This window comes from Pristiophorus japonicus, chromosome 9 (assembly GCF_044704955.1).
Source record: "Pristiophorus japonicus isolate sPriJap1 chromosome 9, sPriJap1.hap1, whole genome shotgun sequence".
Lineage (NCBI taxonomy): Eukaryota > Metazoa > Chordata > Chondrichthyes > Pristiophoridae > Pristiophorus > Pristiophorus japonicus.
In genome coordinates this window covers 170,249,113-170,276,683 of record NC_091985.1, presented here as the reverse complement: position 1 = coordinate 170,276,683, position 27,571 = coordinate 170,249,113, and the positions used below count along the sequence as shown (strand labels likewise).

General features: G+C 47.1%; 1 protein-coding gene across 8 annotated transcripts in view; it reads left to right on the top strand.

The window, feature by feature from the left end:
• Window positions 1–27,571, top strand: part of dzank1 (double zinc ribbon and ankyrin repeat domains 1) — a 133,544-nt gene that overhangs the window by 68,500 nt on the left and 37,473 nt on the right. For all 8 annotated transcript variants that reach the window (XM_070890116.1, XM_070890115.1, XM_070890118.1 and 5 more), the window contains one exon: window positions 12,954–13,179. In XM_070890116.1, coding sequence (XP_070746217.1) covers window positions 12,954–13,179 — 226 coding nt within the window. The remainder of the gene's footprint in view (window positions 1–12,953; window positions 13,180–27,571) is intronic.

Below are 27,571 nucleotides of genomic sequence, written 5' to 3'. Positions count from 1 at the left end.
GGCAAAAGAACCAAAGGCAATGTAAGAAAAAGCTTTTTTACGCAGTGAGTGGTTAGGATCTGGAATGCGCTGCCTGAGAGGGTGGTGGAGACAGAATCATTTGCTGCTTTCAAAAGGGAGTTGGATAAGTACCTGAAGGAAAAATGTGCAGGGCTACGGGGAAAGGATGGGGAAGTGGGACTGACTGAAGTGCTCTTGCAGAGAGCCGGCACGGGCTCGACGGGCCGAATGGCCTCCTTCCATGCCATAACCATTCTATGATTCATTCACGGCATCAGAATGTCCCAAAGGGCTATACAGCCAGTTAGAACCATAGAAATTTACAGTACAGAAGGAAGCCGGCCAACAAGAGACTACCCAGCCTAATCCCACTTTCCAGCTCTCGGTCCGTAGCCCTGCAGATTACGGTACTTCAAGTGCACATCCAAGTACCCTTTAAATGTGGTGAGGGTTTCTGCCTCTACCACCCTTTCAGGCAGTGAGTTCCAAACCCCCATCACCCTCTGGTGAAGAAATTTCCCCTCAAATCCCCTCTAAACCTCCTAGCAAATACTTTAAATCTGTGCCCCCTGGTTATTGACCCCTGCTAAGAGAAATAGGCCCTTTCTATCCACTCTATCCAGGCCCCTCATCATTTTATACACCTCAATGAGGTCTCCCCTCAGCCTCCTCTATTCTAATGAAAACAAATCCAGCCTATCCAATCTTTCCTCATAGCTAAAATTCTCCAGTCCAGGCAACATCCTCGTAAATCTCTTCTGCACCCTCTCTAGTGCAATCACGTCCTTCCTGTAATGTGGTGACCAGAACTGCACGCAGTACTCCATCTGTGGCCTAACTAGTGTTTTATACAGTTCAAGCATAACCCCCCCCCCCCCCTGCTCTTGTATTCTATGCCTGGGCCAATAAAGGCAAGTATTCCATATGCCTTCTTAACCACCTTATCTCGCTGGCCTGCTACTTTCAGGGATCTGTGGATAAGCACTCCAAGGTCCCTTTGTTCCTCTACACTTCCCAGTGTCCTACCATTTAATGTATATTCCCTTTCCTTGTTAGCCCTCCCAAAATGCATTATCTCACAACTTCTCTGGATTAAATTCCATTTGCCACTGTAGGTACTTTTGTAGTATAGGCGGAGTTTTAATCCGCCGGCCGGGGGGGTGGGGGGGGTCGAGCCGGAGGAACTTTGGGGGTGGGTGGGAGCTGGAGGACGATCAGAGTCGGAGGGGGGAAGGCAGGAAGGTGATCGGGGGCTGGAGGGAGGAGTCCCAAGGCCTGTTTGAGGCCTTGGAGGGGAGATCAGGGAGTGTCTGAGGCAGGGATGCTGCATCCAGCAAGTAAGTGGAAAGACACGCCAGCCTCATTATAATAATTAAATGGGCGACCCGCCTCCTGGGAGGGGGTAGTTTGGCCTCCGTTAAAACTGGAAGTGGGCGGGTTGGGGTCGGAATTCAGTTTTATAACTCTTTAACCTCCCGCCCGATCCCAACCAACCCCCCCTCCCCCCGGGGGTTAAAATCCCCGTCACTGTTGTGATACGTACACCGCAGGATCCCACAAACAGCAATGTGATACTGACCAGTGTGATGTTGGTGAGGGATAAATATTGGCCAGGATACTGGGGAGAACTCCCACGTTTTTCTTTGAAATAGTGCTGCGTGATCTTTTACGTCCACCTCAGAGGGCAGAAGGAGCCTCAGTTTAACGTCTTATCTCTCAGCATTGCACTGTGGTGTCAGCCTAGATTTGGGCTCTGGAGTGGGGCTGAACCCTCAACTTTCTGAGTACCACTGAGCCGCGTTAACACCTGACAAAGATGGAAATTCACTATACCTCAGTAACCCTAGACCACATTACATAAATGATGAAAGCCACTTCATTATCTGGAGCTTTGGTAAATATCTGCTCCACACCACATGAATTTTTTTCTTGGTGAGGGTATCAACCAAAGTTCCCCCTTATTGTTTTGGGTGCATGGCCTCGTTAAGGGGCTGCGTGGCCACTCAGCTAAGAAGGAACGTTGGTCTCAACTCCAGTTTTGGGGGTTATACTGCCTTTGATCGAGAGGTTGAGTGAATGTCCTGCTCCCAGGCTCAGTGGGTAGCACTGTCTCTGAGTCAGCAGGTTGTGGGTCTGAGCCCCACTCCAGAGACTTGAGCACACAATCTAAGCTGACACTTCAGTGCAGTGCTGAGGGAGTGCCGCACTGTTTTTAGGATGAGACGTTAAACCGAGGTCCCGTCTGCCTTCTCAGGTGGTTTTTCAAAGAAGAACAGGGGAGTTCTCCTCAGTGTCCTGGTCAATATTTATCCCTTAATCTACATCACTAAAACAGATTATCTGGGTCATTATCACATTGATGTGTGTGGGAGCTTGCTGTGCGCACATTGGCTGCCGCGTTTCCAACATTACAACAGTGACTACACTTCAAAAGTACTTCATTCACTGTAAAGCTCTTTGGGATGTCCTGAGGCTGTGAAAGGCGCTATATAAATGCAAGTCTTTATTTTCTTCACCATCGGGGAGATGCCCGACTTCTGCTCTGCACCTGTGTCACATGGTGCACTGGTAACTGTGCTGAAATATGTGTCCCTTTTGTACTGTATGCAAGCAAAGATCGTACTTACTCAGTACCTGGGCTGTCAATAGGTAGAGTGAATCAGCCACCAATTTAACATGTCTACGATCGCATTCACCTCTGGAAGTATGTCGATAGATTTAACACGGTTTCTCAGGCTGATGGATCATTTCTATTTGATGCCACAAGATGGCAGACTTTCCATTTTTTGAAAAGATCAGTTATTATTTTCAGAGGCTAAATAATAGCAACTACATCGTCTTTCGGATGAGACGTTAAATCGAGGCCCCGTCTGCTCTCTCAAGTGGATGTAAAAGATCCCATGGCTCAATCAACATAACAAAAAAAACAGATTATCTGGTCATTATCACATTGCTGTTTGTGGGAGCAGGAGAGCAACGACAGCGAAGAGGGACATGACCAAGATCCAGATCGGTGATTGGAGCGCGGGCAGGTGCAGCGCGAGCAGCGCCTGATCATGGAGTGACGTGATCGGGGCCCAGGAGAGGCGTGAGTTCGGGGCCCAGAAGAGGCGAGGGCCCAGGGGCAGCCCACACTGCAATATGTGTGCGCACTAGGTCCGTGCAGCAGAGCATGTCTCTGGTCGTCTTGGGTAATCCTTGTCACTGGACCAAGACCTAGCTCTGTCAAGCCCGTGTGGTGGCTGGTGTGCAACGGTCACCACGGGTTAAAAAAATCCACACACCGGCATCTTCCACCCTTCAACATGTAGTTCTGGATCTGGAATATTAGGTCCTTCATTGCAACATCTGTAAACTTATTGACGTGGAAGCAAGTCATCCTCGATTCGAGGGACTGCCTATAATGATTGTGGGAGCTTGCTGTGCGGAAATTGGCTGCCGCGTTTCCTACATTACAACAGTGACTACACTCTAAAAATACGTCATTGGGTGTAAAGCGCTTTGAGACGTCTGGTGGTCATGAAAGGCGCTATATGAATCCAAGTCTTTTACATGCTGTGCTAAACAAGTACCGACCCTAAGCTGAGTTTGTTTTTTTACCCTGAACTATTTAACTGCCTGTAAAACATCTGATGCTTCCAATAGGTGAGACCTTACAGGCACCCTGTCCATTGAACAATAGAGTGACTTAAAATCCGTAGCAGCACGATTTTAGTTTCTTATTGACTGCACAACAGCAGGATGACTTAACTGATAGAGAAAGGATTCAAATAAAATGTAAAAAATGCTGGAAATTTTAAATAATAACATCAAATCATAGTGGAACGGTAATTTTAGCGACTTGAAAAAGTTTGCGCCCTCTGTCCAGAAATCCGTCAGAACCGGTCGAAAAGTGGACATAGAAACTAGGTGCAGAAGTAGGCCATTCGGCCCTTCTAGCCTGCACCGCCATTCAGTGAGTTCATGGCTGAACATGCAACTTCAGTACCCCATTCCTGCTTTCTCACCATACCCCTTGATTCCCCTAGTAGTAAGGACTTCATCTAACTCCTTTTTGAATATATTTAGTGAATTGGCCTCAACAACTTTCTGTGGTAGAAAATTCCACAGGTTCACCACTCTCTGGGTGAAGAAATTCCTCCTCATCTCGGTCCTAAATGGCTTCCCCCTTATCCTTAGACTGTGTCCCCTGGTTCTGGACTTCCCCAACATTTCCCCTTCGCTGCACTCCCTCAATAGCAAGAATGTCCTTCCTCAGGTTAGGAGACCAAAACTGTACACAATACTCCAGGTGTGGCCTCACCAAGGCCCTGTACAATTGTAACAACACCTCCCTGCCCCTGTACTCAAATCCCCTCGCTATGAAGGCCAACATGCCATTTGCTTTCTTAACCGCCTGCTGTACCTGCATGCCAACCTTCAATGACTGATGTACCATGACACCCAGGTCTCTTTGCACCTCCCCTTTTCCTAATCTGTCACCATTCAGATAATAGACTGTCTCTCTGTTTTTACCACCAAAGTGGATAACCTCACATTTATCCACATTATACTTCATCTGCCATGCATTTGCCCACTCACCTAACCTATCCAAGTCGCTCTGCAGCCTCATAGCATCCTCCTCGCAGCTCACACTGCCACCCAACTTAGTGTCATCCGCAAATTTGGAGATACTACATTTAATCCCCTCGTCTAAATCATTAATGTACAGTGTAAACAGCTAGGGCCCCAGCACAGAACCTTGCGGTACCCCACTATTCACTGCCTGCCATTCTGAAAAGTCCCCATTTACTCCTACTCTTTGCTTCCTGTCTGACAACCAGTTCTCAATCCATGTCAGCACACTACCCCCAATCCCATGTGCTTTAACTTTGCACATTAATCTCTTGTGTGGGACCTTGTCGAAAGCCTTCTGAAAGTCCAAATATACCACATCAACTGGTTCTCCCTTGTCCACTCTACTGGAAACATCCTCAAAAAATTCCAGAAGATTTGTCAAGCATGATTTCCCTTTCACAAATCCATGCTGACTTGGACCTATCATATTACCTCTTTCCAAATGCACTGCTATGACATCCTTAATAACTGATTCCATCATTTTACCCACTACCGATGTCAGGCTGACCGGTCTATAATTCCCTGATTTCTCTCTCCCTCCTTTTTTAAAAAGTGGGGTTACATTGGCTACCCTCCACTCCATAGGAACTGATCCAGAGTCAATAGAATGTTGGAAAATGACTGTCAATGCATCCACTATTTCCAAGGCCACCTCCTTAAGTACTCTGGGATGCAGTCCATCAGGCCCTGGGGATTTATCGGCCTTCAATCCCATCAATTTCCCCAACACAATTTCCCGACTAATAAGGATTCCCTCAGTTCCTCCTCCTTACTAGACCCTCCGACCCCTTTTATATCCGGAAGGTTGTTTGTGTCCTCCTCAGTGAATACCGAACCAAAGTACTTGTTCAATTGGTCCGCCATTTCTTTGTTCCCCGTTATGACTTCCCCTGATTCTGACTGCAGGGGACCTACGTTTGTCTTTACTAACCTTTTTCTCTTTACATATCTATAGAAACTTTATGGACAGGGGCACTAAATCAGCTGTTGCACACCACAGCTGGGGGTCGCGATGATGAAAGTTTGGTCGGTAAATTTGGTGGACCCATTGTGCATGCACGGAACTCCGAGTGAGATCCCGGGAACAGCCGACTCTTAAAGGCGTGGTGCTAGCGAATTAGTAACGCCCCCATTAAAGTTTGAGACATAAGTTTCTCTCCAGCTCAACTGTTCTGTCTGTCTGACGCTGCAAACTGGGAGGCTCACACACCGTGCTGTGTGTAAACCTTGCACTGACTGTGACCTCCGAGGGAAGCACTTCCTCATCCCTTTAAGTAGCCGCCAGTTGACGACTCTGCAAGCCTGGACCCACTGTTTGTCCAGACATCGTTTCTGGTGGGCACTCAATGAAGCGGCCGCACCTAGTTTACCGACCGGGGAGCGAGGGTGGGCGTTGTACCAAGACTGACGTCCGGATTGGAGCGATCGGCAGCAGCCGGGCACTACTGGTTTGCGCCCCCAGTGAGCCTCTAATGAATTTCCGGTCAGGGCGTTAAACGCTGCACTCCCGGTCGGTAACCTCTTACGCTCCCATTAACGCCCCCTCTGGCCGCTAACTGAGGCGTTAGACAATCGAAAATCCCGCCCAAAGGTATATTTAACATTCATTCTCGGGATGTGAGCATCGCCGGCAAGAACAGCATTTATTGCTTATCTGTAACTGCCCTGAGAAGGTAATAGAGGGCCTTCTTTTTGAACTGCAGCAGTATTCTTTGTAGCGGTTTGGTATAACTGAGTGGGTTGCTAGGCCAACTACATTCTTGTGGGACTGGAGTCACATGTAGGCCAGACCAGGTAAGGACAGCAGGTGTCCTTCCTTAAAGGACATTGGTGAACCAGTTGGGTTTTTATGACAATCCGACAACTTCATTGTACATTTTACTGTGATTATTTTGTTGTTGTTGTATTTAAATTATTATAATGAGATGGGTGGAACAAGTCAGTAATGAGTGTAAACTGTGAGGAGGAAATTAGATCCAATGTCTCAACTCAGACCTGCTAATCCCAACGTTTTGCACTGGCATACAGAGAGGGAAGCAATTAAATCATGCCTCTGTCTGAGACTGGGAATGTTTTAAAAGCTTGCGTGCACATTCGTGATATTGATTAATATTTTGCAATTAATAATAAAGTGATGAAGAGTGCAAGTAAAAGAATAAAAAGGACTTACATTCATATAGCACCTTTTGTATCTCAGGACGTCCCAAAGTGCTTTACAGCCAATTAAGTACCTGTAATTGTGAAGTCACTGTTGTAATGTAGGAAACACGGTGGCCAATTTACGCACAGCAAACTCTCACAAATAGCAGTGAGATAATGAGCAGATAATCTGTTTTTTGGTGATGTTGGCCAGGACACTGCGGAGAACTTCCCTGCTTTTCTTCGAATTGTGCCATGGGTTATTTTACATCCACCTATACTTAGAATCATAGAATCTTAACAGCACAGGAGGCCATTCGGCCCATTATACACCTGCCGGCTCTTTGAAAGAGCAGTCCAATTAGTCCCCCTCCCCCGCTTTTTCCCCAGAGCCCTGCAAATTGCTCCTTTTTAAGTATTTATCCAATTATCTTTTGAAAGTTACTATTGAATTTGCTTTCACCATCCTTTCAGGCAGCGCATTCCAAATTTTAACAATTTCTCATAACTGCGCTGGTTCTTTTGCCACTTATCTTAAATGTTTGTCATCTGGTTATTGGCCACTTGGTTCTGGCAGGAGATTGACGGGGCCGATGCAGGTGTAGCCAGGGAGTTAAAATCACTCAGGCCTCACACTACGGAGTGCCCGACAGGTTTCCTTCCTCCAGGCCCCCCTCCCCCGCCGCCGCCCGCAAAACTCCTGCCCGCTGTAACAATCAGCACTACTGCGTCTATTCTAGTTCATCTTCCCAGACTGTCTTCTGTTGCAGCACTAGCTGTGATCAGAGAAGATTGAGACATTTCCAAGCTGTGGGACTAGGAGCAAATCCCCCCTCATTTGGCCTTTATTGTGGCTAAGTAGGACTTGCCCCAGGAAAGAATTTCAGGAAAGGAGCTGGAAGTGGATAACATAGAAAATAGGTGCAGGAGTAGGCCATTCGGCCCCTCGAGCCTGCACCGCCATTCAATAAGATCATGGTTCACCTCCGTACTCCATTCCTGCTTTCTCTCCATACCCCTTGATCCCCTTAGCCGTAATGGCCATATCTAACACCCCCCTGAATATATTCAATGAACTGGCCTCAACAACTCTCTGCGGCAGGGAATTCCGCAAGTTAACAACTCTGAGTGAAGAAGTTTCTCCTCATCTCGGTCCTAAATGGCTTACCCCTTATCCTTAGACTGCATCCCCTGGTTCTGGACTTCCCCAACATCAGGAACATTCTTCCTGCATCTAACCTGTCCAGTCCCGTCAGAATTTTATATGTTTCTATGAGATCCCCTCATCCTTCTGAACTCCAGTGACTAGAACTCTAGTCAATCCAGTCTTTCTTCATACATCAGTCCTGCCATCCTGGGTATCAGTCTGGTGAACCTTTGCTGCACTCCCTCAATAGCAAGAACGTCCTTCCTCAGATTAGGAGACCAAACTGAACACAATATTCCAGGTGAGGCCTCACCAAGGCCCTGTACAACTGCAATAAGACCTCCCTGCTCCTATACTCAAAACCCCTAGCTATAAAGGCCAACATATCATTTGCCTTCTTCAACGCCTGCTGTACCTGCATGCCAACTTTTAATGATTGATGTACCATGACACCCAGGTCTCGTTGCACCTCCCCTTTTCCTAATCTGTCGCCATTCAGGTAATATTCTGCCCCAAAGTGGATAACCTCACATTTATCCACATTATACTGCATCTGCCATGCATTTGCCCACTCACCTAACCTGTCCAAGTCACCGTGCAGCCTCCTAGCGTCCTCCTCACAGTTCACACCGCCACCCAGTTCAGTGTCATCTGCAAACTTGGAGATATTACACTCAATTCCTTCATCCAAATCATTAATGTATATTGTAAATAGCAGGAGTCCCAGCACTGAGCCCTGCGGCCCCAACTAGTCACTGCCTGCCATTCTGAAAAGGACCCGTTTATCCTGACTCTCTGCCTCCTATCTGCCAACCAGTTCTCTATCCACGTCAGTACATTACCCCCAATACCATGTGCTTTGATTTTGCACACCAATCTCTTGTGTGAGACCTTGTCAAAAGCCTTTTGAAAGTCCAAATACACCACATCCACTGGTTCTCCCTTGTCCACTCTACTAGTTACATCATCAAAAAATTCCAGAAGATTTGTCAAACGTAATTTCCCTTTCATAAATCCATGCTGACTTGGACCGATCCTGTCACTGCTTTCCAAATGCGCTGCTATTTCATGCTTAATAATTGATTCCAACATTTTCCCCACTAACCGATCAGGCTAACCGGTCTAATTACCCGTTTTCTCTCTCCCTCCCTTTTTAAAAAGTGGTATTACATTAGCTACCCTCCAGTCCATAGGAACTGATCCAGAGTCGATAGACTGTTGGAAAATGATCACCAATGCATCTACTATTTCTAGGGCCACTTCCTTAAGTACTCTGGGATACAGACTATCAGGCTCTCAGGATTTATCGGCCTTCAATCCCATCAATTTCCCTAACACAATTTCACGCCTAATAAGAATATCCTTCAGTTCCTCCTTCTCACTAGCCCCTCGGTCCCCTAGTACTTCCGGAAGGTTATTTGTGTCTTCCTTAGTGAAGACAGAAGCAAAGTATTTGTTCAACTAGTCCGCCATTTCTTTGTTCCCCTTTATAAATTCACCTGAATCTGACTGCAAGGGACCTACGTTTGTCTTCACTAATATTTTTCTCTTCACATATCTATTGAAGCTTTTGCAATCAGTTTTTATGTTCCTGGCAAGCTTCCTCTCATACTCTATTTTCCCCCTCCTAATTAAACCCTTTGTCCTCCTCTGTTGAATTCTAAATTTCTCCCAGTCCACAGGTTTGCTGCTTTTTCTGGCCAATTTATATGCCTCTTCCTTGCATTGAACAAGTGCAACATTAGAGCAAACTCCCCAACCCCCCCACGTTACATAGAATGACATACTATTTACATCTCAGAAACAGGACATTCGGCCATTGGTCCATGCCGGTGTTGATGCTCCACATGACCCCACTCCCACCATACTTCATCACACCTTATCAGCATCAGTTAATGCTCAGTTTGTGTGCCTGATACAGGTAACAATTGAAGAAATGGAATCATTTCATTTTTGGCATAACCACTTTGAGGCACATCAAGCCGCCATTGATTTTCCCCTCTGGTATCTGTTTTAATGGGTTTGCCATTTTTGGAATCATAAATCTCAGCCCTCTCGTTTTGCCAATGTTGGTAGCCCTAATAATCAGGTCCAGCAGAGTTAGAGCAAGCTGGGAGCAGTTGGATCAGGCTGTATAAAATGATACACTGTCGGGAGATGACAGTACATTCTCTCTCATCCAAAAAAGCATAATTTGTTTAAAAAGCAACCCTGATCTATATCTGTGATATTTACCTTTTGATTATAGTAAACGTGGAAAGATAGAGCTCTCTGTTGCCTACAGTCACCGTACTGAGTCTCTGCGTATATCCACCCTGATTAATATTTGGTAAAGGCTTTTCAGCTCTCTAAACACAGAATCTTTTTATGTTCGACTTGCATTTAACCTTTCACCTTTTGGAATCCGAGATACACTTATCTCAAAGTCCAGCAACGGCGAGTTGCAATTACCCAACTGAGTGTTGAGTCCGTTATCAGATCATTACTTCCATATGTTTTATATAGCGATATAAAACGAGGTTCTAAATGTTTGTCCAGTGATACAGTCAAAGTCTAACATTATTAATTAAAACGGGCCTATGTAAAAGTTGATTTTGAGATTAAGTAGACTTATCAGCAAGGTTGTTGCAATAAGAATAATTATAGTTTGTAGCACTGAAGCAGTGTCATTTTATTAGTTTAAGCAGAGTATAGTTGCCTCGGGTGGAAATTACTGTTGTAATGTTATCGTACAAGCACAGAATACGCTATTTTAACAGAGACAATGTCAGGTGTCAGCCGTGGCTCAGTGGGTAGCACTCTGGCCTCTGAGTCAGAAGGTTGTGACTTCAAGTCCTACTCCAGGGACTTGAGCACACAGTACTGAGGGAGTGCTGCACTCCTGGAGGTGCCGACTTTTGGACGAGACCGGGGCCCTGTCTGCCCTCTTTGTTGGACATAAAAGATCCCACGACACTATTCAAAGAGCAGGCGAGTTCTCCCCAGTGACCTATCCCTCAGCCAACATCACTAAAAAATAGATTATCTGGTCGTTACCACGTTGCTGTGTGTGGGACCTTGCTGTGTACAAATTCACCGTTGCCTTTCCTGCATTACAACAGTGACTACACTGCAAATGTACTTCATTGGGTGTAAAACAAATTGGAAGGTCGTGAAAGGTGCAATATAAATGATAATTCTTTTTTTTCGATCTGAGTTATCTACTCCAGTAAAATAGCACAGAATGGAACGTGAGATGAAGAAAGACACAAATAACCATCTGGAAATACTAAGGGACCAATGGTCTAACGAGAACTAGGAACTGAAAGAAATCCTTATTAGTCAGGAAATTGTGTTAGGGAAATTGGTGGGATTGAAGGCCGATAAATCCCCAGTCTGCATCCCAGAGTACTTAAGGAAGTGGCCCTAGAAATAGTGGATGCATTGGTGGTCATTTTCCAACATTCGATAGACTCTGGATCAGTTCCTATGGATTGGAGGGTAGCTAATGAAACATCACTTTTTAAAAAAGGAGGGAAGAGAGAAAACGGAATTATAGACCGGTTAGCTTGATATCGGCAGTGGGGAAAATGTTGGAATCAATTATTAAAGATGTAATAGCAGCGCATTTGGAAAGCAGTGACAGGACCGGTCCAAGTCAGCATGGATTTATGAAAGGGAAATCATACTTGACAAATCTTCTAGAATTTTTTGAGGCTGTAACTGGTAGAGTGGACAAGGGAGAACCAGTGGATGTGGTGTATTTGGACTTTCAAAAGGCTCTTGAAAAGATCCCACACAAGAGATTAGTGTGCAAACTTAAAGCACATGGTTTTTTGGGGGTAATGTATTGACGTGGATAGAGAACTGATTGGCAGACAGGAAGCAGAGAGTCAGGATAAACGGGTCCTTTTCAGAATGGCAGGCAGTGACTAGTGGGGTACCGCAAGGTTCAGTGCTGGGACCCCAGCTATTTACAATATACATTAATGACTTAGATGAAGGAATTGAATGTAATATCTCCAAGTTTGCAGATGACACTAAGCGGGTGGCAGTGTGAACTGTGAGGAGGATGCTAAGAGGCTGAAGGGTGACTTGGACAGGTTAGGTGAGTGGGCAAATGCATGGCAGATGCAGTATAATGTAGATAAATGTGAGGTTATCCACTTTGGTGGCAAAAACAGGAAGGCAGAATATTATCTGAATGGTGACAGATTAGGAAAAGGGGAGGTGCAATGAGACCTGGGTGTCATAGTACATCAGTCATTGAAAGATGGCATGCAGGTACAGCAGGCGGTGAGGAAGGCAAATGGTATGTTGGCCTTCATACCGAGAGGATTTGAGTATAGGAGCAGGGAGGTCTTACTGCAGTTGTACAGGGCTTTGATGAGGCCACACCTTAAATATTGTGTACAGTTTTGGTCTCCTAATCTGAGGAAGGACATTCTTACTATTGAGGGAGTGCAGCGAAGGTTCACCAGACTGATTCCCGGGATAGCAGGACTGACATATGAAGAAAGACTGGATCGACTAGGCTTGTAGTCACTGGAATTTAGAAGAATGAGAGGGGATCTCACAGAAACATAAAATTCTGACGGGACTGGACAGGTTAGATGCAGGAAGAATGTTCCCAATGTTGGGGAAGTCCAGAACCAGCGGTCACGGTTTAAGAATAAGGGGTAAGCCATTTAGGACCGAGATGAGGAGAAACGTCTTCACTCAGAATTGTGAACCTGTGGAATTCTCTACCACAGAAAGTTGTTGAGGCCAGTTTGTTAGATATATTCAAAAGGGAGTTAGATGTGGCCCTTATGGCTAAAGGGATCAAGAGGTATGGAGAGAAAGCAGGAACGGGGTACTGAAGTTGCATGATCAGCCATGATCATATTGAATGGTGGTGCAGGCTCGAAGGGCCGAATGGCCTGCTCCTGTACCTACTTTCTATGTTTCTTTGAGCACATTAAACATTTGTACTGTAACATCGTCCGTTCATTTCTCCCGTCATGGGTACAAACTCTGAAGACTTGACTGTTTAAACCACTACCTCGCTTATTATTTTTCTGCCCTGCAGACCACAGATCTGCATGCTTCTGCAACCTGGCAATCTCTGACCGTCCCGTTGCCGAGGCTCAGGCTGGAATCTAATAAGGAGGACCAGGGGACCCAAACGGTTGGTCTTTTTTACCCATCCTGCAAGGTGCTGGAGAAGAAGGAAATGGAGATCACGTGTCAACAAGAAAAGCAGCAGAAGTTGACTGATCGACGTCCCCTTCTGACAGCCATCAGCCCGGGAAAAGGTGAGTGATATGCTTGGAGTCCAGACTTACCTAGGTGTGGCCATCAAGTTTCAACAGGCCCTGCTGGATATGATGCAATTCTGTCTTGTCCAATGGAAATCACTGACTAGCCACAGGCGTGGCTATGGCAACAACGTTTTAGCCACTTTCCACTCATTTTAGTAGAAAAGGCCTTACTTGCACAATACAGGTAAACGTACTTCACGTGTGTATATTTACTGAACAAACAACCATCACCATTCAGTAACCAAGGCAGTAAAGAACGCACAACGGTAAAAAAACACCCACATACTCTGCTTTTCATCTTACCATTTTACCAACAAACCCACAAAAGGTTACGGTTTCCATGCATGCACATGACCTAACCATGTGTCTATTACTCATTTTTTATTTACTAATCAGAAATGCACTTATCCACATCTGGATTCCTAATTAGCCACATGTGGATAGCGGCTAATGTATTTGACAACACTGCACTACTTCTTACAGTCTCTGCTCCACCAATGAGAAAGCATCGTTGAGAACAGAGCCGCCAGGCCTGTGAAATTCAAACAGCCAGACCAAGTGGCGTTACCGTACAATAAACATCCGGGCAAACACAGTGTTACTTGCAGTTGTTGAGTAACTAGGGCTGGATGGCCTTCAAAAACCCTATTTTTCTATCTTGCAACTCCAGAACTACTGAATTTCCACCCTAGTGAATGGGTCACTTTGGTAGGCTGAGGTACTACTGTGAACCGGTCCTGGTCTGGATCACTTTGGTCGAGTGAGGTATAACTGTGAATCACCCTGGATGGAGCACTTTGGTAGGCTACGGTATAACTGAATCACCCTGTATGGAGCACTTTGGTAGGGTGAGGTACTACTGGAGCTGCGGGTGGATTCACTCTGGAGCATCCACGATGCTGAGAATGACGGGAATAGCACATTTAGCGAGTTGGTCTTACCGCAAGTAAAGGTTACACAGCCAGATAAGGGATGGGTGACCAACAGGAAGAGCAGTGGAAGGAAGATAGTGCAGGGGTTCCCTGCAGTCATCCCCCTGAAAAACAGATATACCACTTTGGATACTGTTGAGGGGGCTGATTCATCAGGGGAGGACAGCAGCAGCCAAGTCCATCGCACCGTGGGTAGCTCTGCTGCACAGGAAGGCAGGAAAAAGAGTGGAAAAGCTATAGTGATAGGGGATTCTATTGTAAGGGGAATAGATAGACGTTTGTGCGGCCGCAACCAAGACTCCAGGATTCTATGTTGCCTCCCTGGTGCAAGGGTCAAGGATGTCTCGGAGTGGGTGCAGGACATTTTGAAGGGGAAGGGTAAACAGCCAGTTGTCGTGGTCCATATAGGTACCAACGATATAGGTAAAAAACGGGATGAGGTCCTACAAGACAAATTTAGGGAGCTAGGAGCTAAATTTAAAAAGTAGGACCTCAAAAGTAGTAATCTCAGGATTGCTACCAGTGCCACGTGCTAGTCAGAGTAGGAATCGCAGCATAGCTCAGATGAATATGTGGCTTGAAGAGTGGTGCAGATGGGAGGGATTCAAATTCCTGGGACATTGGAATCGGTTCTAGGAGAGGTGGGACCAGTACAAACCGGAAGGTCTGCACCTGGGCAGGACCGGAATCAATGTCCTTGGGGGAGTGTTTGCTAGTGCTGTTGGGGAGAGATTAAACTAATATGGTAGGGGGATGGGAACCTATGCAGGGAGACAGAGGGAAGTAGAATGGGAGCAGAAGCAAAAGATAGAAAGAAGAATAGTAAAAGTAGAGGGCAGAGAAACCCAAGGCAAAAATCAAAAAGGGCCACATTACAGCAAAATCTTAAAGGGGCAAAGGGTGTTTAAAAAACAAGTCTGAAGGCTCTGTGCCTCAATGCGAGGAGTATTTGGAATAAGGTGGACGAATTAACTGCGCAGATATGAGGTTAACGGATATGATGTAATTGGCATCACCGAGACATGGCTCCAAGGTGACCAAGGCTGAGAACTCAACATCCAGGGGTATTGAACATTTAGGAAGGATAGACAGAAAGGAAAAGGAGGTGGGGTGGCGTTACTGGTTAACGAGGAGATTAATGCAATAGTAAGGAAGGACATTAGCTTGGATGATACCGAATCTGTATGGGTGGAGCTACGGAATACCAAAGGGCAGAAAACGATAGTGGGAGTTGTGTACAGACCACCAAACAGTAGTAATGAGGATGGGGACAGCATTAAACAGGAAATTAGGGATGCGTGCAATAAAGGTACAGCAGTTATCATGGACGACTTTAATCTACATATTGACTGGGCTAACCAAACTGGTAGCAATGCGGTGGAGGAGGATTTCCTGGAGTGTATTGGGATGGTTTTCTAGACCAATATGTGTCGAGGAGCCAACTAGAGGGCTGGCCATCCTAGACTGGGTGATGAGTAATGAGAAAGGACTAATTAACAATCTTGCTGTGCGGACCCCTTGGGGAAGAATGACCATAATATTAAGATGGAGAGTGACACAGTTAATTCAGAGACTTGGGTCCTGAACTTAAGGAAAGGTAACTTCAATGGTATGAGACGTAAATTGGCGAGTGATATTTAAAGGATTGATGGTGGATAGGCAATGGCAAACATTTAAAGATCACATGGATGAACTTCAACAATTCTACATCGCTGTCTGGAATAAAAATAAAACAGCTCAACCGTGGCTAACAAGGGAAATTAAGGATAGTGTTAAATCCAAGGAAGAGGCATATAAATTGGCCAGAAAAAGCAGCAAACCTAAGGACTGGGAGAATTTTGTAATACAGCAAAGGAGGACAAAGAGTTTAATTAGGAGGGGGAAAATAGAGTATGAGAGGAAGCTTGCTGGGAATATAAAAACTGACTGCAAAGGATTCGATTGATAATTGAAGAGAAAAAGATTAGTGAAAACAAACGTAGGTCCCTTGCAGTCAGATTCAGGTGAATTCATAATGGGGAACCAGTTAAACAAATACTTTGGTTCTGTTTTCATGAAGGAAGACACAAATAATCTTCCGAAAATACGAGGGGACCGAGAGTCTAGTGAGAAGGAGGAACTGAAGGATATCCTTATAAAGCGGGAAATTGTGTTAGGGAAATTGATGGGATTGAAGGCCGATAAATTTCCGGGGCCTGATAGTCTGCATCCCAAAGTACTTAAGGAAGTGGCTATAGAAATAGTGGATACATTGGTGATCACGTTCCAATAGTCTATCGACTCTGGATCAGTTCCCATGGACTGGAGGGTAGCTAATGTAACATCACTTTTTAAAAAAGGAGGTAGAGAGAAAATGGGTAATTATAGACTGGTTAGGCTGACATCAGTAGTGGGGAAAATGTTGGAATCAATTATTAAAGATGAAATAGCAGCACATTTGGAAAGCAGTGACAGGATGGATTTATGAAAGGGAAATCATGCCTGACATATCTTCTGGAATTTTTTGAGGATGTAGAGTGGACAAGGGAGAACCAGTGGTTGTGGTGTATTTGGACTTTCAAAAGGCTTTTGACAAGGTCCCACACAAGAGATTGCTGTGCAAAATCAAAGCACATGGTATTAGGGGTAATGTACTGACGTGGATAGAGAACTGGTTGGCAGACAAGAAGCAGAGAGTTGGGATAAACGTGTCCTTTTCAGAATGGCAGGCAGTGACTAGTGGGGTGCTGCAGGACTCAGTGCTGGGACCCCAGCTATTTACAATATACATCAATGATCTGGATGAAGGAATTGAATGTAATATCTCCAAGTTTGCAGATGACACTAAGCTGGGTGGTGGTGTGAGCTGTGAGGAGGATGCTAAGAGACTGCAGAGTGACTTGGACAGGTTTGGTGAGTGGGCCAATGCATGGCAGATGCAGTAGAATGTGGATAAATGCGAGGTTATCCACTTTCGGGGCAAAAACACAAAGGCAGAATATTATCTGAATGGCGGCAGATTAGGAAAGGAGGAGGTGCAACGAGACCTGGGTGTCTTGGTTCATCAGTCATTGAAAGTTGGCATGCAGGTACAGCAGGCGGTGAAGAAGGTAGATGGTATGTTGGCCTTCATAGCTAGAGGATTTGAGTATAGGAGCAGGGAGGTCTTACTGCAGTTGTACAGGGCCTTGGTGAGGCCTCACCTGGAATATTGTGTTCAGTTTTGGTCGCCTAATCTGAGGAAGGATGTTCTTGCTATTGAGGGAGTGCAGCGAAGGGTCACCAGATTGATTCCCTGGATGGCGGGACTAACATATGAGGAGAGACTGGATTAACTGGGCCTTTATACACTGGCGTTTAGAAGGATGAGAGGGGATCTCATAGAAACATATAAGATTCTGACGGGACTGGACAGGTTAGATGTGGGAAGAATGCTCCCGATGATGGGGAAGTCCAGAACCAGGGGACACAGTTTTAGGATAAGGGGTAAGCCATTTAGGACTGAGATGAGGAGAAACTTCTTCACTGAGAGAGTTGTTAACCTGTGGAATTCCCCACAGCAGAGAGTTGTTGATGCCAGTTCATTGGATATATTCAAGAGGGAATTAGATATGGCCCATATAACTAAGGGGATCAAGGGGTATTGAGAGAAAGCAGGAAAGGGGTACTGAGGGAATGATCAGCCATGGTCTTATTGAATGGTGGTGCAGGCTCGAAGGGCCGAATAACCTAGTCCTGCACCTATTTTCTATGTTTCTATGATGAATGGGTTGCAAGACAGTTCACATCCGACACCAAATATGGTTTGCAATAACAAATTTGTTTATTGTGTTTGACCAAGTCCAGACACACAATGGCTGCGTTGTTATGAACTTCGGTGGATCCCGACCCCGCTGCTGTCTCCATCCTGGTCTCTGAAATGAATTTCCCCTGATTGGGCTTGTTAACCCCACCCAGCGCGTGTTCCGGCCAATTTGAGGGAGCAGGTCTGGTGATGTCATTTCATGATCCCAAAAAGTTAGTTTGCAGGTGCAGCATGTAATCAGGAAGGCGAATGGAATGTTGGCCTTCATTACGAGAGGGATGGAGTACAAAAGCAGGGAGGTCCTGCTGCAACTGTACAGGGTATTGGTGAGGCCGCACCTGGAGTACTGCGTGCAGTTTTGGTCACCTTACTTAAGGAAGGATATACTAGTGTTGGAGGGGGTTCAGAGACGATTGACTAGGCTGATTCCGGAGATGAGGGGGTTACCTTATGATGATAGATTGAGTAGACTGGGTCTTTACTCGTTGGAGCTCAGAAGGATGAGGGGTGATCTTATAGAAACATTTAAAATCATGAAAGGGATAGACAAGATAGAGGCAGAGAGGTTGTTTCCACTGGTCGGGGAGACTAGAACTAGGGGGCACAGCCTCAAAATACGGGGGAGCCAATTTAAAACCGAGTTGAGAAGGAATTTCTTCTCCCAGAGGGTTGTGAATCTGTGGAATTCTCTGCCCAAGGAAGCAGTTGAGGCTAGCTCATTGAATATATTCAAATCACAGATAGATAGATTTTTAACCAATAAGGGAATTAAGGGTTATGGGGAGCGGACGGGTAAGTGGAGCTGAGTCCACGGCCAGATCAGCCATGATCTTGTTGAATGGCGGAGCAGGCTCGAGGGGCTAGATGGCCTACTCCTGTTCCTAATTCTTATCTTCTATGTTCTTATGACGTGTCATCAGCCGGTTTCCTTAAAGGGACCTTGACCAATTTTATCTTGACGTTTGTGTTGTCAGTGTTCTACAGCATTGAGGTGCCGCAAATACTGACAAGCACTGCACAGAGGTGCAGGGCTGCACCCAGGCTCTCCCATGACTCCCTCCAGATGCTTACACAGAGTCCAGGGAGGTCCTCTTCCGTTCCCATAGGCAGAAGAGACCACCCCAGGAGATCAACACAGCCTGATTGCACATTGCAGAGAAGGGCACAAGGAAGGATTTGGTCATAGGACCTGGACGCAGCGCCGCAAACGTTCCAATGATCTCAGTTAGTACAAAAGCCACACTCAGCCTCATCCTGCTGTGCCTCTCATTACATCCCCATTACTCTGTCTTCCCTACCCTACACAGCAACAACAACTTGTATTTATATAGCACCTTTAACATGGTGAAACATCCCAAGGTACTTCACAGGAGTATTATGAAATAAAAATTTGACACCGAGCCGCCTAAGTAGAAATTAGCACAGGTGACCAAAAGCTTGGTCAAAGAGCTATGTTTTAAGGAGCGTCCTGAAGGAGGAAAGAGAGGTAAAGAGGCGGAGCGGTTTAGGGAGGGAGTTCCAGAGCTTGGGGCCTAGGCAGCAGAAGGCACGGCCACCAATGGTTGAGCGATTATAATCAGGGATGCTCAAGAGGGCAGAATTAGAGGAGCGCAGACATCTCGGGGGGGGGGTGGGGGGTGGGGGGAGAGGTTGTGAGACTGAAGGAGATTACAGAGATAGGGACGGGCGAGGCCATGGAGGGATTTGAAAACGAGGATGAGAATTTTGAAATCGAGGCATTGCTTAACCAGGAGCCAATGTATGTCGGCGAGACTGGTTAGACCGGTTAGCCTGATATCAGTAGTGGGGAAAATGTTGTAATCAATCATTAAGGATGAAATAGCAGCCCATTTGGAAAGCAGTGACAAAATTGGACCGAGTCAGCATGGATTTATGCTTGACGAATCTTCTGGAATTTTTTGAGGATGTAACCAGTAGAGTGGACAAGGGAGAACCAGTGGATGTGGTGTATTTGGACTTTCAAAAGGCTTTTGACAAGGTCCCGCACAAGAGATTGGTGTACAAAATTAAAGCACATGGTATTGGGGGTAATGTACTGACGTGGATAGAGAACTGGTTGGCGGACAGGAAGCAGAGAGTCGGAATAAATGGGTCCTTTTCAGAATGGCAGGCAGTGACTAGTGGGGTGCCGCAGGGCTCAGTGCTGGGACCCCAGCTCTTTACAATGTACATTAATGATTTGGATGAAGGAATAGAGTATAATATCTCCAAGTTTGCGGATGACACTAAACTGGGTGGTGGTGTGAGCTGTGAGGAGGACGCTAAGAGGCTGCATGGTGACGTGGACAGATTAGGTGAGTGGGCAAATGCATGGCAGATGCAGTATAATGTGGATAAATGTGAGGTTATCCATTTTGGGTGCAAAAACACGAAGGCAGAATATTATCTGAATGGCGACAGACTAGAAAAAGGGGAGGTGCAACGAGACGTGGGTGTCATGGTTCATCAGTCACTGAAAGTGGGCACGCAGGAACAGCAGGCGGTAAAGAAGGCAAATGGTATGTTGGCCTTCATAGCTAGGGGATTTGAATATTGGAGCAGGGAGGTCTTACTGCAGTTGTACAGGGCCTTACTGAGGCATCACCTGGAATATTGTGCTCAGTTTTGGTCTCCTAGTCTGAGGAAGGATAATCTTGCTATTGAGGGAGTGCAGCGAAGGTTCACCAGACTGATTCCAGGGATGGCTGGGCTGTTATATGAGGAGAGACTGGATCAACTGGGCCTTTATACATTGGAGTTTAGAAGGATGAGAGGGGATCTCATAGAAACATATAAGATTCTGACGGGACTGGACAGGTTAGATGCGGGAAGAATGTTCTCGATGTTGGGGAAGTCCAGAACCAGGGGACATAGTCATAGGATAAGGGGTAGGCCATTTAGGACTGAGATGAGGAGAAACTTCTTCACTCAGAGAGTTGTTGACCTGTGGAATTCCCTGCCGCAGAGAGTTGTTGATGCCAGTTCATTGGATATATTCAAGAGGGAGTTAGATATGGCCCTTACGGTTAAGGGGATCAAGGGGTATGGAGAGAAAGCAGGAAAGGGGTACTGAGGGAATGATCAGCCATGATCTTATTGAATGGCGGTGCAGTCTCGAAGGGCCGAATGGCCTACTCCTGCACCTATTTTCTATGTTTCTATGAGCACAGGGGTGATGGGTGAGTTAGGACATGAGCACCCGAGTTTTGGATCACCTCCAATTTACATAGGGTAGAATGTGGGAAGCCAGCCAGGAGTCTAAACGTAACAAAGGCATGGATGAGGGCTTCAGCAGTGGATGAGCTGAGGCAGGAAATGTTATGGAGGTGGAAATAGGCGGTCTTAGTTATGCTGTGAAAGTTCATTTCTGGGTCAAATATGACACTAAGGTTGTGAACAGTGTGGTTCAGCCTCAGACAGAAGTTGGAAAGAGGGATGGAGTCAGTGGCTAGGGAACGGAGTTTGTGGCGGGGACCAAAAACAATGGCTTCAATCTTTACAATATTCAATTGGAGAACATTTCTGCTCACCCAAAACTGGATGTTGAACAAGCATTCTGACAATTGAGAGACCGTGGAGGGGTCCAGAGAAGTGGTAGTGAGGTAGAGCTGGGTGTCATCAGCGTACATGTGGAAACAGAAGGCGTCTTTTCGGATGATGTCGCCAAGGGGCAACATGTAGATGAGAAATAGGAGAGGCCAAGGATAGATCCTTAGGGGACACCAGAGGTAACGATGTGGGGATGGGAAGAGATGCTGTTCCAGGTGATTTTCTAGCTACAATTAGATAGATAAGAATGGAACCAGGCGAGTGCAGTCCCACCCAGCTGGACGATGGGGGAGAAGCACTGGAGAAGGATAGAGTGGTCAACCGTGTCAAAGGCTGCCTTAATAGTTTGCCTTTGTCACAGTCACAAAAGATCTCATTTGTGACTTTGATGAGAGCCGTTTTGGTACTGTGGTAGACATGGAAACCGGATTGGAGGGATTCAAACATGGAATTGTGGGAAAGATGAGCCCGGATTTGGAAGGCGACAATGTTCAAGGACTTTGGAGAGGAAAGGGAGGTTGGGGATGGGGCAGTAGTTTGCAAGGACGGAGGGATCGAGGGTTGGTTTTTTTGAGGAGAGGGGTGATGACGGCAGATTTGAGGGAGAGGGGGGACAGTGCCTGAGGAGAGAGAACCGTTAACAATGTCGGCTAACGTGGGAACCAGAAAAGGAAGTTGGGTGGTCAGCAGTTTGGTGGGAATAGGATCAAGGGAGCAGGAAGTGGGTCTCATGGACAGAATGAGCTCAGATAGGTAACGAGGGGAGATTGGAGAGAAACTGGAGAAAGATGTGAGATCAGGGCTAGGGCAGGAAGGGAAGAGACACAGGCGGCCGAACGGATGGTCTCAGTCTTAGAGACAAAGCTCCTCACACTAACTGTCAGAGGTGAGGGTGGAGACTGGGGAGAGGGGTTTAAAAAGACGGTTTGCAGTGGAGAATAGAAGTGGGGTTCATCTTTTCGTTCCAGAATGATTCTAGGATAGTGAGCGATTTTGGCAGCAAAGAGCAGGACCCGATAATGCTTTATGTGGTCCAGCCAGATCTGGCAGTGAATGGCTAAACCAGTCATCCGCCATATCCATTCAAGTCTGCGTCTCTTTGGACTGAAGGGAGCGAAGGTCAGGGCTGTACCAGGGTGAGAAGGAGTAAGAGGGTAAAATCCTTGGGGTGGAGAATCGAGGGATTTCCTTGTGCGATTTTGTTGGGGCGGTGTTTCGGGCGGCCGGGGAGCGGGTGGAAGGCTGGTAGTGTCATTGGTGCCGCGCTGAGCACGGCAACACGACGCTGATGAAGTCAGCGCAGTGCGGACGTGCTGCGTCACGCTGATCCGTAGCAACATCCCTCCCCTTCAGTTAAAGGGGAGGGCCGCTGCGAGCTCTGCAGCCACTTTAGTGGCGCTCACTGGGCCACCAGGGGGGACTTCGGCCGGGCCAGCAGTCCGACACCCAAGAGGGGGAAGCCGTGGCCGCCATTGTCGGGCCGACTTCAGAGTTGGCTGACAATTAAAATAAAATGGCGGCCGCAGCAGAGCGCTCTCCCCTTTAAAGGTGGGCACGCCGCCCAGCCACTGGCAGCTTCTCGCCGGGGGGGGCAATTTCCCTCGCAGGATGGAAAGGGGTCAGCGAGTGCCTGGCAGGGCGGGCACGCCGGGCCGGAAACCCGTTTCCGTTGCCCCCCCGGTCCAGGGACAATTTCTGATGGGTCGGCCCATCCGCCTGCTCCCAGTCGGAAAGGCCTTACCTTAAGGAATGGGGCTATTTCAGCACCTAATTGTTTTAACAAGGACTAGGGCATTAAAGGTGGTGGTGAGGGTGTGATTGAGCAGGTCGGTAGCTGCAGAAATGTCGTGGTGAATCGAGGGCCAAAGGTTGGACAGTTGGGAGTTGATAAGTGCCGTTGTGATCGAGTCGGGAGAAAGTTTTTTCCAGGGGCGGACACAGAAGGAGGTAGGGTTGGCGGGGGGCTAGAAGGGGGATGTGGGGCGAGAGCGATACGAGGAAGTGGGCAGAGATGGCCTTATCTGCGATTGACACAATGGGAGTAGCGAGACCATGAGATTTGGCAAGGTCGAGGGGGAGTTTACATGGAAGGAGGATTAAGGAAGGATAGGAGGCTAGTGAACTCAGAGGAGAGAAAGCGGGGTGAATTGTGATGGAGTTTGAAATCACCGAGAGTGAGAAGTTGTTTGGTGCTTGGCAGAGGGAGGAAAGTAGTGAAGAAATATTGGTAATAAAATGTTTATGGTACTTGGGTGGGCTCCTCCACATCCTCACTCACAGCAACTTACCGAGCACCTCCACCCGTCTACATTATCACATCCCCATCTCACTCGCCACCCCTCATCCTAGTGCAATCATACCAACTAACAACACACAAGGGTAGGCACTTGGGTGTTTTATGCCACGTTCATGTAAAGTTTCTGTTAATGTGTTGTCAAACATTGAAAGCTTTAATTTCAATACTTTGTGTTGGACAGATTCGTGTGCACTTCTGGAAGTGGCTTAGTGAGTTGCAGTGAATGGTGAGACATAACGGTAGCCCCCGCAATGGTGATGAGTGCAAAAGGATTGACTTGGGCATTGCAGGGATGCTTTATGGCATTGGTGCCAACCTGGCACATCATGTACCACTGAGCCACCACCTGTGGTGGGCTTGTCCTGTTGGTGGGACAGGATGGTGATGATGGCTGAAATTCTGTGAATAGGCTGTTGCTTGACCAGTCCATGGGGCAGCTCTCCCAATTTTGGCACAAGTCCCCAGATGTTGGTGAGGAGGATTTTGCAGGGTCGACCGTTGTCATGTCTGTGACCAGTACCGAGTGATTTTATTCTCAGTATTGTTCTCTGTAGCAGTTACAACTGAGTGGCTTGCTAGGCCATTTCAGAGGGCAGTTAAGAGTCATGAGTCTGGAGTCACATATAGGCCAGATGGCAGATTTCCTTCCCTAAAGGACATTAGTGAACCAGATGGGTTTTTACAACAACTTGATAGTTTCATGCTCACCATTACTGATAATAGATTTTATTTTATTTTAGATTTATTTAACTAACTGCATTTAAATTTCCCAGCTGCCATGGTGGGATTTGAACTCATGTCTCTGGATCATCAGTCCAGGCCTCTGGATTACTAGTCCAGTAACATAACCACAACGCCACCGTTCCCGTGAATGGGTCTTGGTCTGCATCACTTTGGTCGGGTCAGGTACTACCGTGAATGGGTTTTCTCCATGTCTACTTTCAGGTTCATTTGATAATAGGCCATGGGGATCTGCTGAGGATCCCACATTGGTACTTGGCCAACCCTTTTCTCTAACTCAGTCCTTTGAACATCCACTAGCAAACATATATATCTAGTCCCTTCATCAAAAATAAAAAGCACAAAATATTCCCTTCAAAAAAAAAATGCCCTTGGCAAACACTGCTGTCTGTACGGTATGTGTCTTCAAAAATAAGGTGCATTTGTGATCCTTGGGTTAGTACATGGGATAATTAGGAGGGAGCTCAGACCTCCTTTACATGGGACATAGGAACAGGAGATCATTCAGCCCCTCGAGCCTGTTCTGCCATTCAATTAGCTCACGGCTGATCTGTACCTTAACTCAATTTACCCGCCATAATAGGCCATGTCAGTAGTGTACTTGATCTCATGAGGTGGCTGTAAAATTGAAAACCATGAACACTGCTTTTCATCACTTGTTTTAAAACTGTTCAATATTGTTTCTAGAACTCTAAAAATGTGTTTGTAAATCAGTTCCCAGGGAGCGTGTCTATTCCTTACTGTTGGCAGCAATGTTTTGATCCTCTTTGGTAATGGGCCATGTACCATCTGTTACTTTAGAAAGCATTTTTCTGCAGACTTTGCCAAGCAGTGAGCCAATGTTGGAGGGACAATTCAGCTTGCCTACATTCAGTCTCTAAAGAAGGTTCCAGTCCAACGATCCTCCTTGACTGCGTCATCCAAGCACATGTGCTTGCCTTCGCTGAGGGAGGATGGGTAAAAGGACATGCATTTATATAGTGCCTTTCATGACCTCAGGATGTCCCAACATGCTTTGCAGCCAATTAAGTATTTTTGCAATGTAGTCATTATTGTAATGTGGCAGCCCATTTACACACAGCAAGTCCCCACAAACAGCAGTGAAATAAATGACCAGATAATCTGTTTTATTGAAGTTGTTCTTTCTGTGTAAAATACATTTGCCCTCTTGTACCTCAGCCTGCAAACTTCAAACCTGAAAACTGGGGACAAACAGCCAACATTAGGCAAGGTGACAACCACAACTTGCATACATAACGTGCCTTTAAGCACAGAACAATCGTCTCGAGGCACTTCACAGAGACGTAAGGAAGAAATGGATGCCAAGCCAAAAGAGGGCGCTGTTAAGAGGGATGAGGAAAAGCTCGGGCCAAGAGCTGGGCTCTAAGGAGGGTGTTAAGGGAGGTGGAGGGTGTATGAAGCGAATACCAGACGTGGGTCCTAAGCGGCTGAAGGCATGTCTGCTAATGCTGGGGTCAAGGGAGGCAGGAACATCCGAGGCCCGAGGAATGGCGAGTTCTGGGGACGAGTTGTAGGGCTGGAGAAGGTTACCAGGGGTAACCGGGGGTGGCCATAAAGGGATTGAAATACAAGGATGAGAAGTTTAAATTGGTAGTGTTGTGGGAACCAGTAGCTAACGTAGGTTATTGAGGGCAGGGTGATGGGTGAGCAGGGCATGGGGCAGGCAGCATAGTTTTGGGTGAGCTGAAGTTCATGGAGGATGGGAGGCCAGGAGAGCATGCAATAGTCAAATCTGGAGGTGGCAAAGGCTCTGAGCCTGTTTGTCCAGGGTGTATACACAAAGCTTCCCACGTTTGTATCCCTGCTTATAATTGTTAAGCTTAGTTCAGTGCTTGTTGAGAGAAGGAGTCTAGACTCTCGCTGGCTTGTAATCAGGCCCTTTTTGCAGCCTGTCGTATTGGAATTTGACTGCCCTATTCTGCATTCCAGGTTAAAGGCGCTATATAGATTCAAGTTGTTGTTGTTCTGGGGCTGGAGTGCCTTGTGGTTTCACTTTGCCGAGCGTCTGAACATTCTTGGTCGTTGTCATCAGAAATTAGGGAGGAGAAATTTGCGTAGTTTACGTCTCCCGCTAGCGCCCGCGATGGGCACAAACGACTTCCCACCAGGGGCGCTACCGACTCCCGCGGGAGTTAGCAGAGGCGCTAACCGGTAGCGTCCCGCTCCTGCCGGTAGTGCCCCAGGGCACTGCGCGGCAATGACAACGTCATCACCATGCGCAGCGACCCGTTTTCACCCCGGAGTGAAAATTCGGTCGTGCCCCATGAGGCTGCCGCGGGCAATACCTTCAGTCCGCTCGCGGGGCGAAAATTAAAGGGGTGGTGCAGCGCGCACTTTTTTTTTTAAATGGCCAACTTACCGGCCTTGCCTTGCCTTTTCCACAGGGTCTGTGCCACGATATGGCAGACTGGCACTCCGCTTCTGTGCCAGGCTGCGGCCACGGCACCCAGCTCCCTGGTGGTGAAGCGGTGGCCCCTTCTCCCCGACACAGAGTCGGCAGCGAGCTCTGCCCCTTAACGGAAGGGGAGGGGCCCTGTGCTTCCGCCGGCGCTACGCGGTGTCAGCGTAGCGTTGGAAAATTCCCGCGGTTAGCGCTCCCGAGCGCGCGACATTGTGCTCCACTTCCTCTCGGGGGCAGTAACCCCAATTTTGCGGCCGGGGCGGGACTTGTGCACCTGTCAGCCTGGTGTGTGTGTGTGTGTGTGTGTGTGTGGACAGCACTTGTTGGGGCAGGGCGGGCTGGTGGCGGTCTCTGCAGTGGACCGGAAGCAGCAGCAGAAGCAGCAGCCACAGAGTAGGTTTCCTCATGGCAGGGGACATGTGCCCACGTGGGTCTCGACGGGTAGTTGGGGGAACCAGAGATTGCTGGTCTGAGCGTCTGTGGGCAGTTTGGAGCCCACTGACCCTCCTTTTCACGGCCCTCTTGGCAGGGGGGCTGGACACCTGCCTGCCCGCCTCTGTCCGCAGAAGTTTCATTTCACACTGAGGCGGCTGTCGTGTGCGTCTATCTCTTTTCGGACGATTCGCTGTATTCTTGCAATGTTGAATATCTCCTTAGGAAGA